At 44.4% G+C, this 15,629-nt stretch overlaps 1 protein-coding gene across 2 annotated transcripts in view; it reads right to left on the reverse strand.

The window, feature by feature from the left end:
* The window catches only part of SMG6 (SMG6, nonsense mediated mRNA decay factor), a 200,781-nt gene that overhangs the window by 144,755 nt on the left and 40,397 nt on the right, over positions 1-15,629 (reverse strand). For both annotated transcript variants that reach the window (XM_018064405.1, XM_018064406.1), the window contains exons 9-10: positions 7,788-7,849; positions 769-914 (exon numbers count right to left, since the gene is read on the reverse strand). In XM_018064405.1, the coding sequence (XP_017919894.1) occupies positions 769-914; positions 7,788-7,849 (208 nt within the window). The remainder of the gene's footprint in view (positions 1-768; positions 915-7,787; positions 7,850-15,629) is intronic.

Below are 15,629 nucleotides of genomic sequence, written 5' to 3' on the forward strand. Positions count from 1 at the left end.
CCATCAAGTCAAACCACATCATCCTTACCTCAGTGGGGTGGAGGGAGGGGAAGGAATCCGGTTAACATCCTTCCACTGTGACCTGGTCACCAGAACATTTACAAATCCTGCCAATTAGCCCCTCTCCCATTTCTCCTTCCCCACCTCCCACCTCATGTCAAAAAAAGAAAAAAACATCCAGTGTTCAGAAAAGCATCTCAGAATGCATACCACTACATCTGCCAAACTCTGAGGCTGGTGAGTTTTTTGCTTCCAGATTTGAGTCACCAAAGCTCATCAATTCTCTGTTCTTACTCCCTGGCAGACTCCCACAAGGGATATCCCATAGGGAACTAGACTTTTCCATATTGAACAAACAGGGTACATTAGTCCAGAAACAGCTATTCCCCATCCCTGCCAAGCGTATGGTCTCTGCAATGAAACATTTCAGCCATGCCTCCCCCCTGGGACAGGCTTTGGGTCTGCAGCCTCCAAGAGGCCTTGCTGCTGCCTTCAGCACAGCCAGATGTGCAGCAGCGTCTCTGGGTTTGCAAATTAAGCTCTATACCCATGATTCCCTCCAACCATCCCACCCAAGCACTAGAGAGTCATACGGATTTCGGAGAGTACATGAAAGATCTGAAAGGCGGGGTGGGTGGGTGGGGGTATGTGTGTGTGAGTGTGTATGTGTGTGTGTGTGTGTGTGAGACTGTGTAGTGGTATGGCAGCACAGGAAAGAAGACAGATTAATCTTTATCTGTCTAGATTAAGAAACTGGATGTTCCTTACCTTTCAACTGGGAGTTGTGTACAGCAAACATGTTGATGGTCATAAGCTGTAGCATGCGGGTACTTCCAATAGGAGAGGGGCTGTGCTGCAGCAACACCTGGAACTCCTTGAGGACCTTCTCAGCCACTGCAGGGAACGTCTCCATCCTACAAGCACAGGCAGCCCGTCAGTGAGGCACATCCCCGAGAGCACTCAGCGTGTGCACGCACGCACGCACACACACACACACGCACTCATTCATTCATTCCTTCCCTCCCTCTCTCTCTCTCTTTCTCAGAAAAGCAGACAGCTGACACCTAGGATGTTTCTTTGCCTTCACAAACCTTCCGGGTACCCTAAGGTTGTGAACAAATTTAAGAGAAAGATGTGTTCAGGGTTTAGAGATGGAAACAACTCAATTTTTTGGATAAATCACCATGAGTTATTACGCTTTGGTATGCTATTTCCTAACCTCTGGCAATAAGTGGATTCAAGCTGAAATCAAAGTTTCTCTCTGAAACCATCAGTTTTTCTAAAGAGTGAACAAATTTCCTTTAAGCTCTCAGGCCAGCATAGTCCCCAAACTCTCCAGTATGAAAACCATATTCTAGGAAGAGGTTTGTGAATCTAAAGATTCTTCACTCAAAGCTTCTCTCCAGAGGGGCTCTCAGACGCAGTTCAGCTGCTGTCAACTTAGGGGCCAGCACACGAATCATTCCATGCAAGGACCCCAAACATCCCCTGGAGAATCCCTCGACCGGGGGCCCCGATGGTCTGTTTCGGCCTTTCCTGGGTTGCTGTCCTCCTCCCTCTCACAAAGGCTCTGCTCATCAGGGTCTGTATGTTTTCAGGCCAGTGGAAATATAATGCCCTGGCCAACTGCCACTCCCAATACAGGAAGAGCCTGTAATGTAGGGAGGCAGAAATCTAGCCAGTGACCCGGCGCTCCTAAGGAGAGGTCATTCAAACCGCTGCTTGCCAAACGCGGCCACAGAACGGTGGTGCACGCCTGGAGCTCCTCTGGCAACGGGAATAAACCACAGCTGAAGTCCTCAGAAATAAAGAGCAAAGTCAAAACTCAGTGCTCGGGAGAAAAAAACCAGGCACAGGGGCCTGAGGGCCATGCTGAACAATTCACGGTCACCAGAGCATCTTTCATCCATCCTCACACCCCCTCACAAGCAAACAAACTGCTTGTGGTACACTGCGTGTGTATTGGGGTGGGGGGAGAGAAGGGTGAGGAAGAGCTCCAGCTTGGATTAATAAATAGCTTCTGGAAAGCCACAGGGAAGGGAATCCTCCTCGAACGACACAGCACAGTCTTGAGTCCTAGGGAAAGGTGCTTCTGCTTTCACCTGAACCTCGACCCTTTCTCCGGTGTGTAGTAAGCACCCTCCCCAGGGAAGAAAATGCCACAGCCTTCTGAAAGCCTGGCAAGCTTCATTCCTCGCCCTTGGAGGCAACTCCTGCAACTGACCCCCCAGGACCCAGAAGTCATGCCACAGTTACGGGTCAATTACAGTTTATGTTCCAGTGCCCTTCTCTGCTGAGCTGTCCTCGTTTTCATTGGCACAAAACATGCCAGGCATTTGCTTTCTTGCCCCCACATGCCATTTCAAGTGCCACCTCACCCCACACTCCTGCCACCACCACCCAACAACAACAAAACAACCAAAACACACTGATTTTCTCCCACCTCTAAAAAGTTTCAGAACCACTGAAACTCTTGGTCGGTTTGGAATGGCAGAGAGTGATATGTCTGGGGCTGGATTGGATCCATTTTTCCCCCTGGGCTGTAACAAAGGTTTCATTTTAAACCCTGACACTATGCAGCACTCTTTCTGGTCGGAGGTGGGGAGGGGGGCTAGCAATGCTCATTACGAGAACCGCAGAGTTCACTCTGCTTGAAAAGCAGCCACACTGGGCGAGATTTGGAGCCATGTGTCTCCGTGTTGAAAGGCGGTGGAGAGCCAGCACAGAACGACGTGACAGAAGTGTCACGTGGGACGGTCCTGCTTCGAGGCTGTGTCTGAGGAAGACTCTTTCCCGGGATGGGAATTGAAACACAGCCATTATCACTCCCTAGGTCAGACTGAAGCCTCAAACGAGCGCCAGGCCAAATGTCCACATCGTCTTTTTTATGTTAAAAAAAAAAAAAAATTGCTGTTCACCTTTCAACTAGTTCACAATGATTAAAACAAAAGAAAAGGAAATCAAATGCATAAGGGTATGAGTTAGAGTAACTCAAATTCTGAGATACAAGGGAAGATGGAGTTCTCAGACAACATCAGCTTTGTGAGGCAACAACTGAAGGACATGCAGATAAAAGATTCTTCCTCAGAGCTCAATAACGGCGTTTCTCGTGCCCAATTTCATAACCAAAATGCTCTCTGGTTTTGGTCTCCAATTACCTGTAAGTAGTTTTCTTTCTTTCTCTTTGCTCCACCCCATATTGCAGAATGAAAATTATACTAAAACTGGGATAATGACAGAATACAATTTGTTTAGGGGAAAAAACCCACAAAATAAAATGATGATTTTTATGGCTACATAAGTAATTATGCAAATGCAATAAAAAGGTCTAAAGAATACATAACCTGATGTCTAGCATTATCTCTTTGGAGGGCACAGAGGTTGGGAAAGAGTTGAAAGAAATTTTAGAAAAGCATACTATACTTTTACAAGGAGATTTTTATATATTACTTAAGTAATAATTGTAAAAGTTTTACACAAGAAGCAGCAGCAGTAGCAGCAATAGAGAAAGAGGCGAGAAAGCATAAAAAGATGGCAATTTATAACAGCGAAAAACTGGAAGCAGCCTAAAACATCCAACAACAACAGATTATTAAGATGGCATATCCATACAACTGAATTCTATTTTTTAGAAGCTGTATTAGATTTTTTTAAAGTTTAATATATATTAACTGAAGACAGTTTTAAAGTAGTTTAATGTGATCCCTTTTATAGATATTTATAAAAAATAAATAAGAGAATGTACGTGTGTGATATATGGAAGAAAGATAAAAATATATATCAAGTGTTAACGGTGGATAGTTATCTCTGGACAGTGAGAACAGGAATAATTTTTTATTTCTTCTTTTTGCTGGGTTTTCTAAATATTTTACAACGAGCACTGTATACAGTAAAAAGATTTCCCCTACGATGGATACTTCTGGCTTTTGTATATAATACATTTCTAGTTTTAAAAAGTAAATCAAGACACAAACATAATATTTTTAACAATTCGAAGTCCAAAATAAACACATGAGTCTTTGAATTCCAAGAGATCTTGAAAGTGTGCAAAGAGCATGACTCGGCAAGCACGTAAAAAACTAAAGTGGCAACTTCAACCTAGGCTACAATGGGAAGCTAAAGTATTCTCTTCGTCACAAGTCAGAAGCCTACAGATGGCCGGCTTCCTGACCCCCTCGGAGGAGTCCAAGTGCGGGTCCGCTGTGCTTCTCCCTGGGAGACCCAGTGTCCGCCAGGAGTCACACAGCACTCCCGCCTGGTTCCGTTCCCTGAGCCCGGGAGGACTCTGGCCCTGTCTTTTAAAACTGTATGATCACTTGTAGGATGTGCATTTCACTGGCTGAAGTGATCGCTTTCTGAAGGGATCTCGAGAGACACCTCGTCTCCTGTGAATGGCAGTTTCAAGAAACCAAACTCTCAGACAGTGCTGGGACCAGACCCGGGAGTGACTCAGACAGTGACTAACGGGGCAGGACCCAATCTCTCAGATACTGGGGAACACAGCTGGCCTGACGATATTCTCTGTGGAAAAGAATCAGGCTCCCTAATTTTTCTTACCATCTTGATTTTTAAAAACTGTACAAGATAGGAGCAAACCAATAGCAAAATCAAACCAAACAACTCGGCCGTGTGACAGGGTAGCCACGAGAAACAAAAATCACAGGGCTATAGGACATAAGGACTGTAACAGACCTTGGAGTGCATCTGTTTAAACTACTGATAAGGAAACCAGAGCCCACAGACACTCTGACTCGTTCCCTCTCGAGGTCTTAGAACTAGTCAGAAGAGAAAAACAAACTCTTTTTGGCACCTGATTCCATCAAACACTTGGAATTTCTTTTTTTGCCGGCTCCTGAGAGAAAGGAGACTGGCGTGGCACACAGTAGGCCCTCAACTACACACGGATGCAGCAGGGAGCACAGGCCCAGAGAAGACGAAGGCTGGGAGGGCCACGCTGCCGGGGCTTTTCTCAGCAGGCAGGCGGGACGGTGGCTGTGTCTTCAGCTGCTCCCCATTACAATCTCCTCACTCTTAATTCGTTTTCAACGCCTCCCACATTTCACATCTTCTTGGTAATTAGGCAGCAGTCCATGTTGCTGTGTGTGGCTTGGGCTCATTGCTTTTCTGGTCTTACAGACTTCTATAGTTTGGGGCTTTTTTTCTTTCCAATAGAAAAATTATTGCTGTTTCTCTGCCTTCCAGAATAAATATGGTGCTCAATTCTCTTTTCACCTCCAAGAGAGCACAAGAGGAATACTCACTGAGGGGCTGAAGTGCCTAGAATTTACATGCATTTTCTCATGTGAACACTACTGCAACTCAGTGTTCATGAAGGTGGAACCAGACTGGCCTTATCTTTTTGCCAACAGAGTTGGTTATATGCAGGAATGGAAGAGATCTTGAAAAATAATCTGGACCACAGGAAACCACCTCTGACAAATGAGATAATCTGCTCATTTTTCAACAGAGAAGAAAACTCCTGAACACCTTCCCTCTGTGAAATTCTCTTACATATAACCCAAACCTCTCCAGCTGCAACATAAGCCTATTTTTCTCTTGCTGTCATCCCACAGAAATCAAAACTATTTGCTTATGACTCTAACAGTTAAACACAGTTAGGGTACCCCCAACAGCTGCCTCTAAGTAAACCTTTGGTTATCTTATTTTTTAAAGATCCATTTATCTTCTCAGAAATCATTTCTAGCTTTTTTATCATTATTGAGACTCTTTTCCAAACTTCCTCCAAAATATATCTAAACATGAGAAATTTAAAAGGGAGAAAAATAGGGTTTTAACTAATGCATAATCTGATTTTATATACATACATAATATGTATATTTTATATATATATATATATATATATATATATATATATATATCCTAAACATTCCTATATTCTAGACCAAGATTTTTAACTTTTTTAGTCCCAGAAGTTTCTAACAGAGCTGAGAAATGCCTACGGCGGTGGTTCTCAATCAGGAGCAATTCTGCACCACAGGGAACATTTGGCAATGTCTGGAGACATTTTAATCGTCACACCTGGGGTTGAGCGGAAAGGATGCTACTGGCCTGTAGTGGGTAGAAGCTTGGGATGCTGCTAAACACAGGACAGCCCCTACAATTAAGAATTATAAGGTTCAAAATATTAGTAGTACAGAGGTTGAGAAATCCTGCCTTAGAGCAAACATGGTGCATAAACATTCAAAGGGCAAACAGAGCAAAAGGAAAAATGGAGAGAAGATACTGACAACAAAGGTAGTAGAGGAAAGATTTTTTTTTTAATGAGAATTTTTCAAGAATAAAGAGATGAAGAATCACAGCACCTATTTCAAGTGTAGTACAATAGTTTTTTTCCGTTATGATGTGCTATTGTATGAAATAATATCATCTTACCCACCCTGAAACTGCAGCTTCACATTATTCACTAGTGACTGGCCTGGGTCTATGATGACCCAACAGAATTCAGGATTCCTTCTCTCCAGTCTTTTGCAATCTACCCATTTCTTGTAATGATTCACTTATTCCTACAATAACTATTTACTGAGCACCAACTACATGCCAGGCACTAGGGTTACAACAGTGTTGAGCAAAAACTCCCACCAGAGTAGAGCTGACGTGGGGGCAGGGTGGAGGGGGTGCTGCCACTGAGGTGCCTAGCTTCCTCCGCTGAGTGGATTACTTTACGCGTATTTCTGCTAGCAGACAGGCCTCTACTGGCACCGCTCCAAGTTTTCCAAGTCATTTCAAGACTACGGCCATCCTCGTCACTCTTGCCCAGGTTGATGATACGTGAGTATGTAAAAGGCACAGTTTCTAGTTCACCAACACGTTCAACAGTGTCCCTCCGAACAGGACGAAGCCTTTCAGCTTCTCTCACTAAGGAAACCTTCTAGAGCGTTAAGAGATAAACTTACAAGGTTATGACAGAAAGCGAAAGGGAAACACAACAACTGGGGCAACCGGAGTCTAAAACAAGCACCTCAAAGGGTAGTTCTCCAGAAAACCTCCAGCTCAGAATGCATTAAAATGCAGAGAAGACCTGCGGGCACCGCCACCTGTTCCTCTCCTGGAGTGACGAAGCACTCAGCACAGGGGCGCCGGCTTCACAGTCAGGAGAAACTCTGACCCACTGAAAGAACACTCGAAACGTGGCCTCTTCCCAGAGACTTAAAGCGCTAAGTGACAGGGTCTCCCACACACCACCTTCCCTGAGATTTATCTGGAAATCCATGGTGGCCAGTGAAACCACAGCCAAGTCTCAGCATTGACTGAGCTCAGCAGCATGGCGCCAGAAACTGAGCCCAGGAGGAAGGGGTATGGTTCGAAGGGGGAGAAACTGTCAGAGGAAAAAAAAAAATCACTGTCCACTCTTTTTCCCTTCTCCTTAAGGGGAAGTGAGTAGATAGTATTTTCCCCCAAGGAGGACCCCTGGCAGCTGCACCCTGGGACTGAGCATGACTTCCTTGAGGAGCTCACTAGGGGCTGAGCCGGAAGGCAGAGGAAAGAGAAACCCAGAGGGATAAGGAGTGGGGGGTGGGAAAAGACTGTAGTTAAAAGGGGGTTTTAATAAAGGTAGGGAAAGGGGAGTCAGAGGGGGGGAGAGTAACATTTCCCAAACTTCATGAGCACAAGAGGAGAGTGAGTGGAGGGAAGGGGAGGGAAGGTGGAGGCCCCTAAGAATTCACACCCTGTGCCCTCAGTTACAAACACAGTCTAGTTGCTAACAATATTAAATTCCAAAATGACTTGTAATGTAGGAAAATAAAATAAACATCCTGCACACTTACCCAATCCGGGTAAACAGCTTCCCATGGGCATGGAGAAAACTGAGGATGAACCTTTTGTTCAGCTGCATGGGAAAAAGAGAGAGGAGAAAACAATTAAACTTTCCCCAGTTTCCTGTTACTGAACAGAGTCCCTAGTGACACAATAACCTGGCCAGGGTCTAAGGGGTGGGCACTAGGGATGGGAACCAAATGAACATGCCCAAACTCTCACACAGACCCAGAGCCCATGCCCAACAGCTGCTACTCAGCTGAGCCAAGAGGACAGCAGGCTCAGTGAGGAGACAGCACCCCCTGCTGGCAGCAGTGCCTGAGTGCAGGGGGCGAAGCTCAGTACCAGCCAAGCTGCACAGAAAGAGAGATGCCTCTCGCCCTCTGCCATCTACAAGTCACTCTGGCCTCATACAATGAAAATGAAACAGCGACAAGGGCAAGACAGGAATAACGATGATCCTGCATAAGTCCATGCTCTTACTTACGAGCTGTTTTTCTACCTATCCCAAAAGCAAAATTCTTCTTTGGAAACCAAGGGTAAGGAAAGCCACCACTAACTAGCTCACCAAATTGTACTTCTCTGGCTTTTAAAACCAAAGTTAAAATCTTTCTCTTTTTTCTTCTTTTAAGTAAAAACTGAGTGCTGGTTTTTCATGTGAAATCCTCTGGCTTTTAAATGTTAGCTACTAACAACAACAACAAAAATTTAAATATTAGGCAAGCCAAAAACATACATTTGCCAGCCATATCTGGCTCACATCCATAAGTCACCAAATTTGCAACCTCAATTCAAGGTTCTAGAAAATCTACTTCTATCAAAAACTAGGAGAGAGACTCTTCTGAGCAAAACAAGGGAGGGAAAAAAACTTCAAAGACAGGAGTAATCTCAAAATCAAACCCTATCATCCTCCCTGGTCTCCTGGAAGAAATGTGCTCAGGGCCTTGTAGCCAGACAAGAAGAAGGATCAAGAATCCCTCAAGAGTGGGTGCTTAGGACAAGGAACGGTCCAGCATCCTGGATGCTCTGCCCAAAAGGCTCATACTCTTGCAAAAGAGAAAACCAATCAAATTGTGGCAGTGCCACCAATTTCACACGGAAACTGAATGTGAGGAAAGGAGGGCATTCTCACCTCACCAGCGACTTCAACCACAAACTGCACGTAATCTTCAGTCTTTCAGCCTTTATTTTTGCTTAAACGAATTACATTTAATCAGCAACACCAGATCAAACACTGAATTCTGGAATTAAAAAGGATACTTTACGGAAGGTAACCTGTCTCTATAGAGAGGCGAGTCAGGACTGGGGGGACACTGGGTTCCATGAACAGAAGGGAAAGATGAGGACTCGCTGCAAAACGAATGGTCACTGGCTCTGCCATGATTAGTGGCCAAGGCCTGGGCTAGAATGCAAAGGAAGGTAGTGGAAACTCACCCCTCAAACCTCTGCCACTTACCTGCTACGGGGTCTCAGGCAACAGATGCAACCTCCCTAAGTTTCCCCTTTTACACGATTGAGATACAACAAGTGGAACCTCCCAAAGATTTCCCTTCTACACAACGGAGATAACAGTACCTCCCATGCTCAGCATGCTGTAAACACTCAACTGTCAGCCAAGCATCCTCTCCCAATGAGCAAGTGGTAAAATGTTAATAACTGGGGAAACCAGGTGAAGCATATACAGGAGTTCTTTGTATTATTCTTAAAGCTTTTCCATGGGTATAAAATTATTTCAAAACAAAAAGATAAAAATACATATTTCTCTCTCTATTCCTGTTTTAACTCAACTGTCCCTTTTTCCAGCTGTCAATCATAAACTGGTTAACTCATCCATAACCAATTATATTTATACATACAAGATCATTAGATAACCGGTATTAACCCATCTCATTCAAGCCAGTTATGATCCCCCAGCCGCAACACAGCTCAAAAACTGAAGCAACTTAAACCAGTACATGGCAGAGTTAGAACCTGAACCCAGGTCTTCTGACTTCAAAACAGTTCTCCTCCCCTTCAACTACCGTCTGTCTCAGGAAGAGAACTGGTGAGCTTATTCATGGAGGGCTGATGAGGGAAGAAGAACTGAAAGAGTAGTTCAGTTTTATCTTCAAATTTTCCTTACTGATTAGGCAGGAAACATACTGCGTGACCCACAACGCCTCCTGCAATAGCATGAGTGCACCATGGGGTCTTTCAATACTGGGATTCTAGCTACGTATTTCCCAAAGACCTCACGCTCAGGGCAGCAGATGACTCTGACTTAATTACCTGAGTTCACACCTGCCATTAGCGTATTTTAACTGTATCCAGCAGAAAGCGGATTTCAATGCATTGTTTCTCAACTAGTGATAGTGAAGGGAATCTTAGCAAACTCAAACTACACACACATTCTCTCTGACCTTGGTTAATGAGAACCACTGCTTTATTTTTAGTCTGAAAGTACCTGCTACCCTAAATATAGTTTCTCTCTATTTGTCACCAACATTCTGAGCAGGAAAGGAGCTAAAATGTAGATGCATTCTAGAGAGAGGTAAAGCATGCTATTCTGAGGAAGTAGATTTGTTACACGTTGATTAAAATGGGACTAAGCCTCATCGTAGATATCAACACGAAGTCAGCAAGTGCTGAGGCAGAACTTTAGGACAACTTAACTGACACCAAGTCCACAGGAAGGAAGGTCTCAGTCTGAGCTTCCTCTCTCTCCAACACATCACCCTGGACTGGCCTCACGTTTGGAACGTCTCGATTCTTAACAGGGCACTCGGATGGTCTCCTAGGTGGAGAAAGAACCGTTTCTCCTCGTATGGTGAGGCTATCCCCCTCCAGATCTTCCTTGTGCAATTATATACTGTTCACCAGAAACCAAAAATGCTTCTTGGGTATAGCCCTGAGAGAAGGCGTTAGCATTATTAAAGGGTGCCTGGCTCTTTGGTTCAAAGTCCAAAACCCACTCACTGTGGACACCTGAGTCTTCTATAACATCTAAAAGCAATGACCCAAAGAGAAACTAATCGTGGGTAGGACACTCACAGTAAAGTCTACCCAGCCATTAACTATAGGATTATGAGTTAAAATGGCTTGGGTTGTTCTTACACTGTAAAATGGAATTTCTACCACTGATATCACCTAACTCAGAGCTAAAAGGATAAAATGAAATAATACAAATTAAAGCATTCTGAGGAGTTAATGTCTTATGCCTGCCCTGGTTATCAGCACTCAGAACTGCCTGAGTGCTCTGCAGAGCAAGGAAGGAGAAAGAAGCTGCTGAGAGGCAGCGAGGTATCACCAGAGGAGAGGACTCTGAAATATGCCCAATTTCAATTCCAGAGAGCTGGTCCTCCTTCGAAAGAGCTGTATGGAAAACTGAATATCTGAACAGTGAATCATTTTAAGGACAGTAGGAGAAAACTTGATATTAAGAGGAACGCCAGCATGCATCTTTAAAGGGTTTGGGGAAATACAAACTACACTCTCTAATTTATTCATCTGGAATGCCTCTACTTTTATACACCAAGTATTAAAAATTAAAAAAAAAAAACTTCGTTGTGTTTTAAAAGGGGGCTCTATACCCTTCGATATGACACAACATGGGTGAAGGCCAAGTTTCAACAGTACCTATTAGAAATAGTCAAGGACTCTCAGAGCCTGCCATCAAAGCCCAGTCATCACCTCCGTAAAGTGCTGAGATTACAAGGCGAAGAGGATTGTGAGCACAGAGATGAAGCTGCCCACCTTCACCCCAGCGCCCCTGCCAGGCACAAGCAAGAGCTGACTAACAAGACAGGGTCCTCAAAGCCAAAGAACTTGCAGTCCAAGAATAAAAGGTAAGCAAATAACATATGAACTTGCCAGCTCCCCATTTATGCCCCGAAACCTAGGACACGGCCTTCTGACTATGAAGGTGACAGGAGGACTGTGCTTCCCTTTCTGTCGCTGTCCCTCGGGCACAAAAGTCTGTGCTGGGGAGATCTAAGAAGAAGACAGAGAAAGGGAGGATGTAGAATGGGGAAGCCAATGGATGGGTCAGCAGTATAACCACCACACAGTAGGAACAAAACTGTTCATTAGAACGTCCGTGATTCCTCTTTCCAGGATATAGATGAAGAACAATGTAAAGGCAAGTCAGGTGGCAAGACTCAGAAGCCTTGTAGGGACAAGACAGAGCAAACCACAAAAATCAGTCCTCAAATCCCAAAGAGCCCCGCCGAGGCGGAGATGGAGCAGGTATGGTGAATTACTCCTCACCTTCAGTTTCTTCTCCCCTGAACCGTTCTGGGCAGGATGACAGCTCAATTAGCTCTAATTAAGCCCAAGCTCCATGTAGCGATGTCCTACTTAAGTGGCTGGACTGGAGCCATGTGAACTCAAGTGTAAAACATGCCTCTTAAAACTAGGGACCCCTTCAAACAACGGTTCTCACTCTCACACAGCAGCTTAGTGCTGCCTCAACAAAGTCTTACATGAAAGCAATTTACTTGCTATTGCTTCATTATCTCCCCTACTTAGAGCCAGCAGACCAGAGGGAAATGGGGCTAAACGGTTTGGCAAATCAGCAGTCAGCTCCGGAAAACCCGGCGAGCAGGGGGACAGCCGAGCTCAGAGTACCGGCTGGCTCTCGGGAGGGTGACTGGCACTAGGTTTAAAGAAAAGAGAAAGAATCACGCATCTGTGACTATTCTGTATTTATGACTTATTTGTTTATGGGGGTAGGAAGTGGTGTAGAACAGTTTGAACAAAGACCAGTGAACTGGGTTCAAGACCTGGGTTCGAATTTTGATTATGTCACTGATTTGCTATATAACTGTTGACAAGTCACATAAAATTTCTAAGGCTCTTTCTTCAACAATAAGATGAGACGGCTGTGGAGGAGGAAATGACAATCCACTCTAGTATTCTTGCCTGGAGAATCCCATGGACAGTTCGGACAATGCCTGCGGTCCATGGGGTCACAAAGAGCTGGACATGACTGGGCAATTGGGAACCCACACACATGCAGGTGCTAGTTTCAGCAGGGCACTCAAGGTGAAGGAAGCTCATGGCGTGGCAGGGCAGGCAGGCATGTGAGCACGTGTGGGGAGCAGACCACGTCCCAAAGTGCAAGTGTGTGCAAAGGAAGGAGGAGGTAAACATATGACCCAGCAATCCCACCCCTTGGTATATACCCAAGAGAAACACACACACATGTCCACACAAAAGCTGGCACATAGGTGTTCATAGGTCATCACTCACAACAGCCAAAGAATGGAAAAACATATCCACTGATGAACAGATAAATGTGATAAATGAAACAGATAAATGAAAATAAAATGTGGTCTCTATCCATAGAATGGAATAATACTCAATATAAAATGTAATAAAAGTTTTTAGTGATGCAGACAAAAAAATAAATAAATAAAATGAGAAGGCTGGGTGAGATGAGTATCAGCAATTCCACACCCCTGAGCATGCCCACATCACAAGAAGGCCTTCTGTAAAAAATACAGATTCCCCAGGCCTTCAGAATCAGAGTCCTGAGGGAGGGGAGAAGCGGCCTGAGAGTCAGCATTTTGAAAATGTCTCCAGGTAATTCTGAAAAACAGATAGACTGGGAAACCCTGGGCTAGATCATGGGTCAGCAAATTATGGCCGAAGGGTTTTTTAGTATGGTCCATGAGCTAGGAGTGGTTCGTATGTTTTTTAACCACTGAAAAAAATCGAAAGAATTTTTCATGACACATGAAAATCATATAAAGTTTAAATGCTGGGGTCCACAAATAGGGCTCTACTGAAACACAGACACCTTGCTTGTTTCATATTGTCTGTGGCTGCCTTCCCCCTATGAAGGCAGAGCTGAGTGGCTGTAGCAGAGAGTATGTCCCAAAGCCTAAAATGCTATCTGGTTCTTTCCAGAAAAAGCTTGCTGATCCCTGGGCTCATCTGTAACACTGGGGTCTCAAAAAAATGTTTGGATCTGCACAACACTTGAGGGCTACCACACACACAGTGGAAACAGCAATGATGCTCCTGGGCTGTTTGAAAAGAAGAACCACCCCCCAGGAAGTTCTGACAGCTACCCTCCCACCTACCAGCTCAGGGGAATCGCCAATCCACAGTGCTCCTTCCAATTCTAAAAGCCCAAAGATGCAGAGTTCTAACTAAACTGAATCTTTCTTGCCGGCTTCTCAGCAAACACCATCCTGTTCTGTGATGACGGCACAAAACACACCAAACGCCACAGACTGCTGCTCCCACAGCTTTTGAACCCAAACGCCCCGAAAGCCAGAGAAATACGAATGGGGTCTCAAGGCTTCCAGCTTGGAAGCCACCATGGGGCTAAGGGGCCCAGTGAAAACACAACACACCCAAGCCCAATCAGTATTTCACTTGGGCCAGCGGGCCAGGAGTTCTCCCAAAACAACCCTAATCAAGGGAAAGTGCCAGACTAAGGTTTATGAATCCCTGTGCTGTGTGGTCTGACAACCTAGAGCTCAGAAGTACCACCAACTTAGCATCTCAAGGTATACAGGGAAAGAGAGAAAGTTCAGCCAAAGGGCAGCACTGTTGCTCTGACTGAGTTACTTTCTGAATGAGTCTTCTTTCTGACTCATCTCTCTCAAAGAGTCTGGGAACTCTCATGCCCATCCACCCAAAAAAATTGGGGAACTGCGACAACTCTGCATCTGCACAAAGTGGGAGAGAAGAGGAAGGGCTAAAGCTCCCACTTGGTGATCAGGTAGGCAATTAGAAAATAGCTTTCCAAAAGCACATATACAAGTTCAAACCATCTTTTAAATGAATGGGTCAATAGTGTGTTGATGATGGTGAATGAGGTCCTTCTCACCCTGTGTCCACCCCACTCATTCATTCATTCAACAGAAACTGACTTGCCATCGTCTAGTTACATGACACTGTGCATGAACTATGAACAAAGCAGAGAGAATCTCTGCTCAGCGGGTAACCCAATTATAAAGCACCATGATTGGGCAAGTATAGGATGCTATCTACTGCCACAGTAGAAGCATCAGAGATGTCAGAGGAAAAGTAGATTAAGGAGTCATGTCTATGCATCATAAGCAAAGAAGACAGTGTGAGTGATGCTCCCAAGAGTGCCACGCTAGCCTGACCAGGTGAGTGATTCTGCAAGGAGGAGGCTGGAGAAATAGGCTGGGCCAAGTTGCAGAAGTCCTTGTTAAAGAGTTTGACATTGATCAAGTCACTGAATGGTTTTGAGCAAGGCAGTGACATGAACAAAGCTCTATTTTTAAGAGGATGTTCTGGCTACTGTTTAGAAATTTTAGCTTTTTTGGCGGGGGGGCAAGATAAAGTGTTCAGAGGCCAGGAGACCAGTTTATAAACTGCTGTAATCCTCCAGTGGCAACAGAGAAAAGAGAAGGAAGACAAAGAAAATGATCATTCCATGCTCAAATGATCCTTTGTCCCTAACTCCCAATGGTTCCAGTTCTATTAGTAACTCAATTTACAGAGACCAGCAGTGGCCCAGAGCAAGTAGAAGCCTTTAGAATCATATAGAGGTCTTACTCAAACTAAGTGAAACACAGATTTCATCTTTAGAAATACACTGGAAATTCTCTTATTTCCTTTCAATAATATTTTTAAACAGCCTAGCATAGTGTTTGAACTTAATATGTATTTAGTAAATGACCGTTGAAGAATCTATTAAAATATACAGATTTGATAATGGTAAGATAGATTATCCAGGTAACACACAGGAAAAAAAAAAAAAAACTCAAGAAAAACAGTCCAGTACTAATATTAATGCTAGAGGGAAATAACATACTCATCACTATGAGCATTTAAATCTCTCTCTCTGACAGACTCACACACTAAGAGAACAAACGTGTGGCTGCCAGGGG

The sequence above is a fragment of the Capra hircus genome, chromosome 19, assembly GCF_001704415.2.
Source record: "Capra hircus breed San Clemente chromosome 19, ASM170441v1, whole genome shotgun sequence".
NCBI lineage: Eukaryota > Metazoa > Chordata > Mammalia > Artiodactyla > Bovidae > Capra > Capra hircus.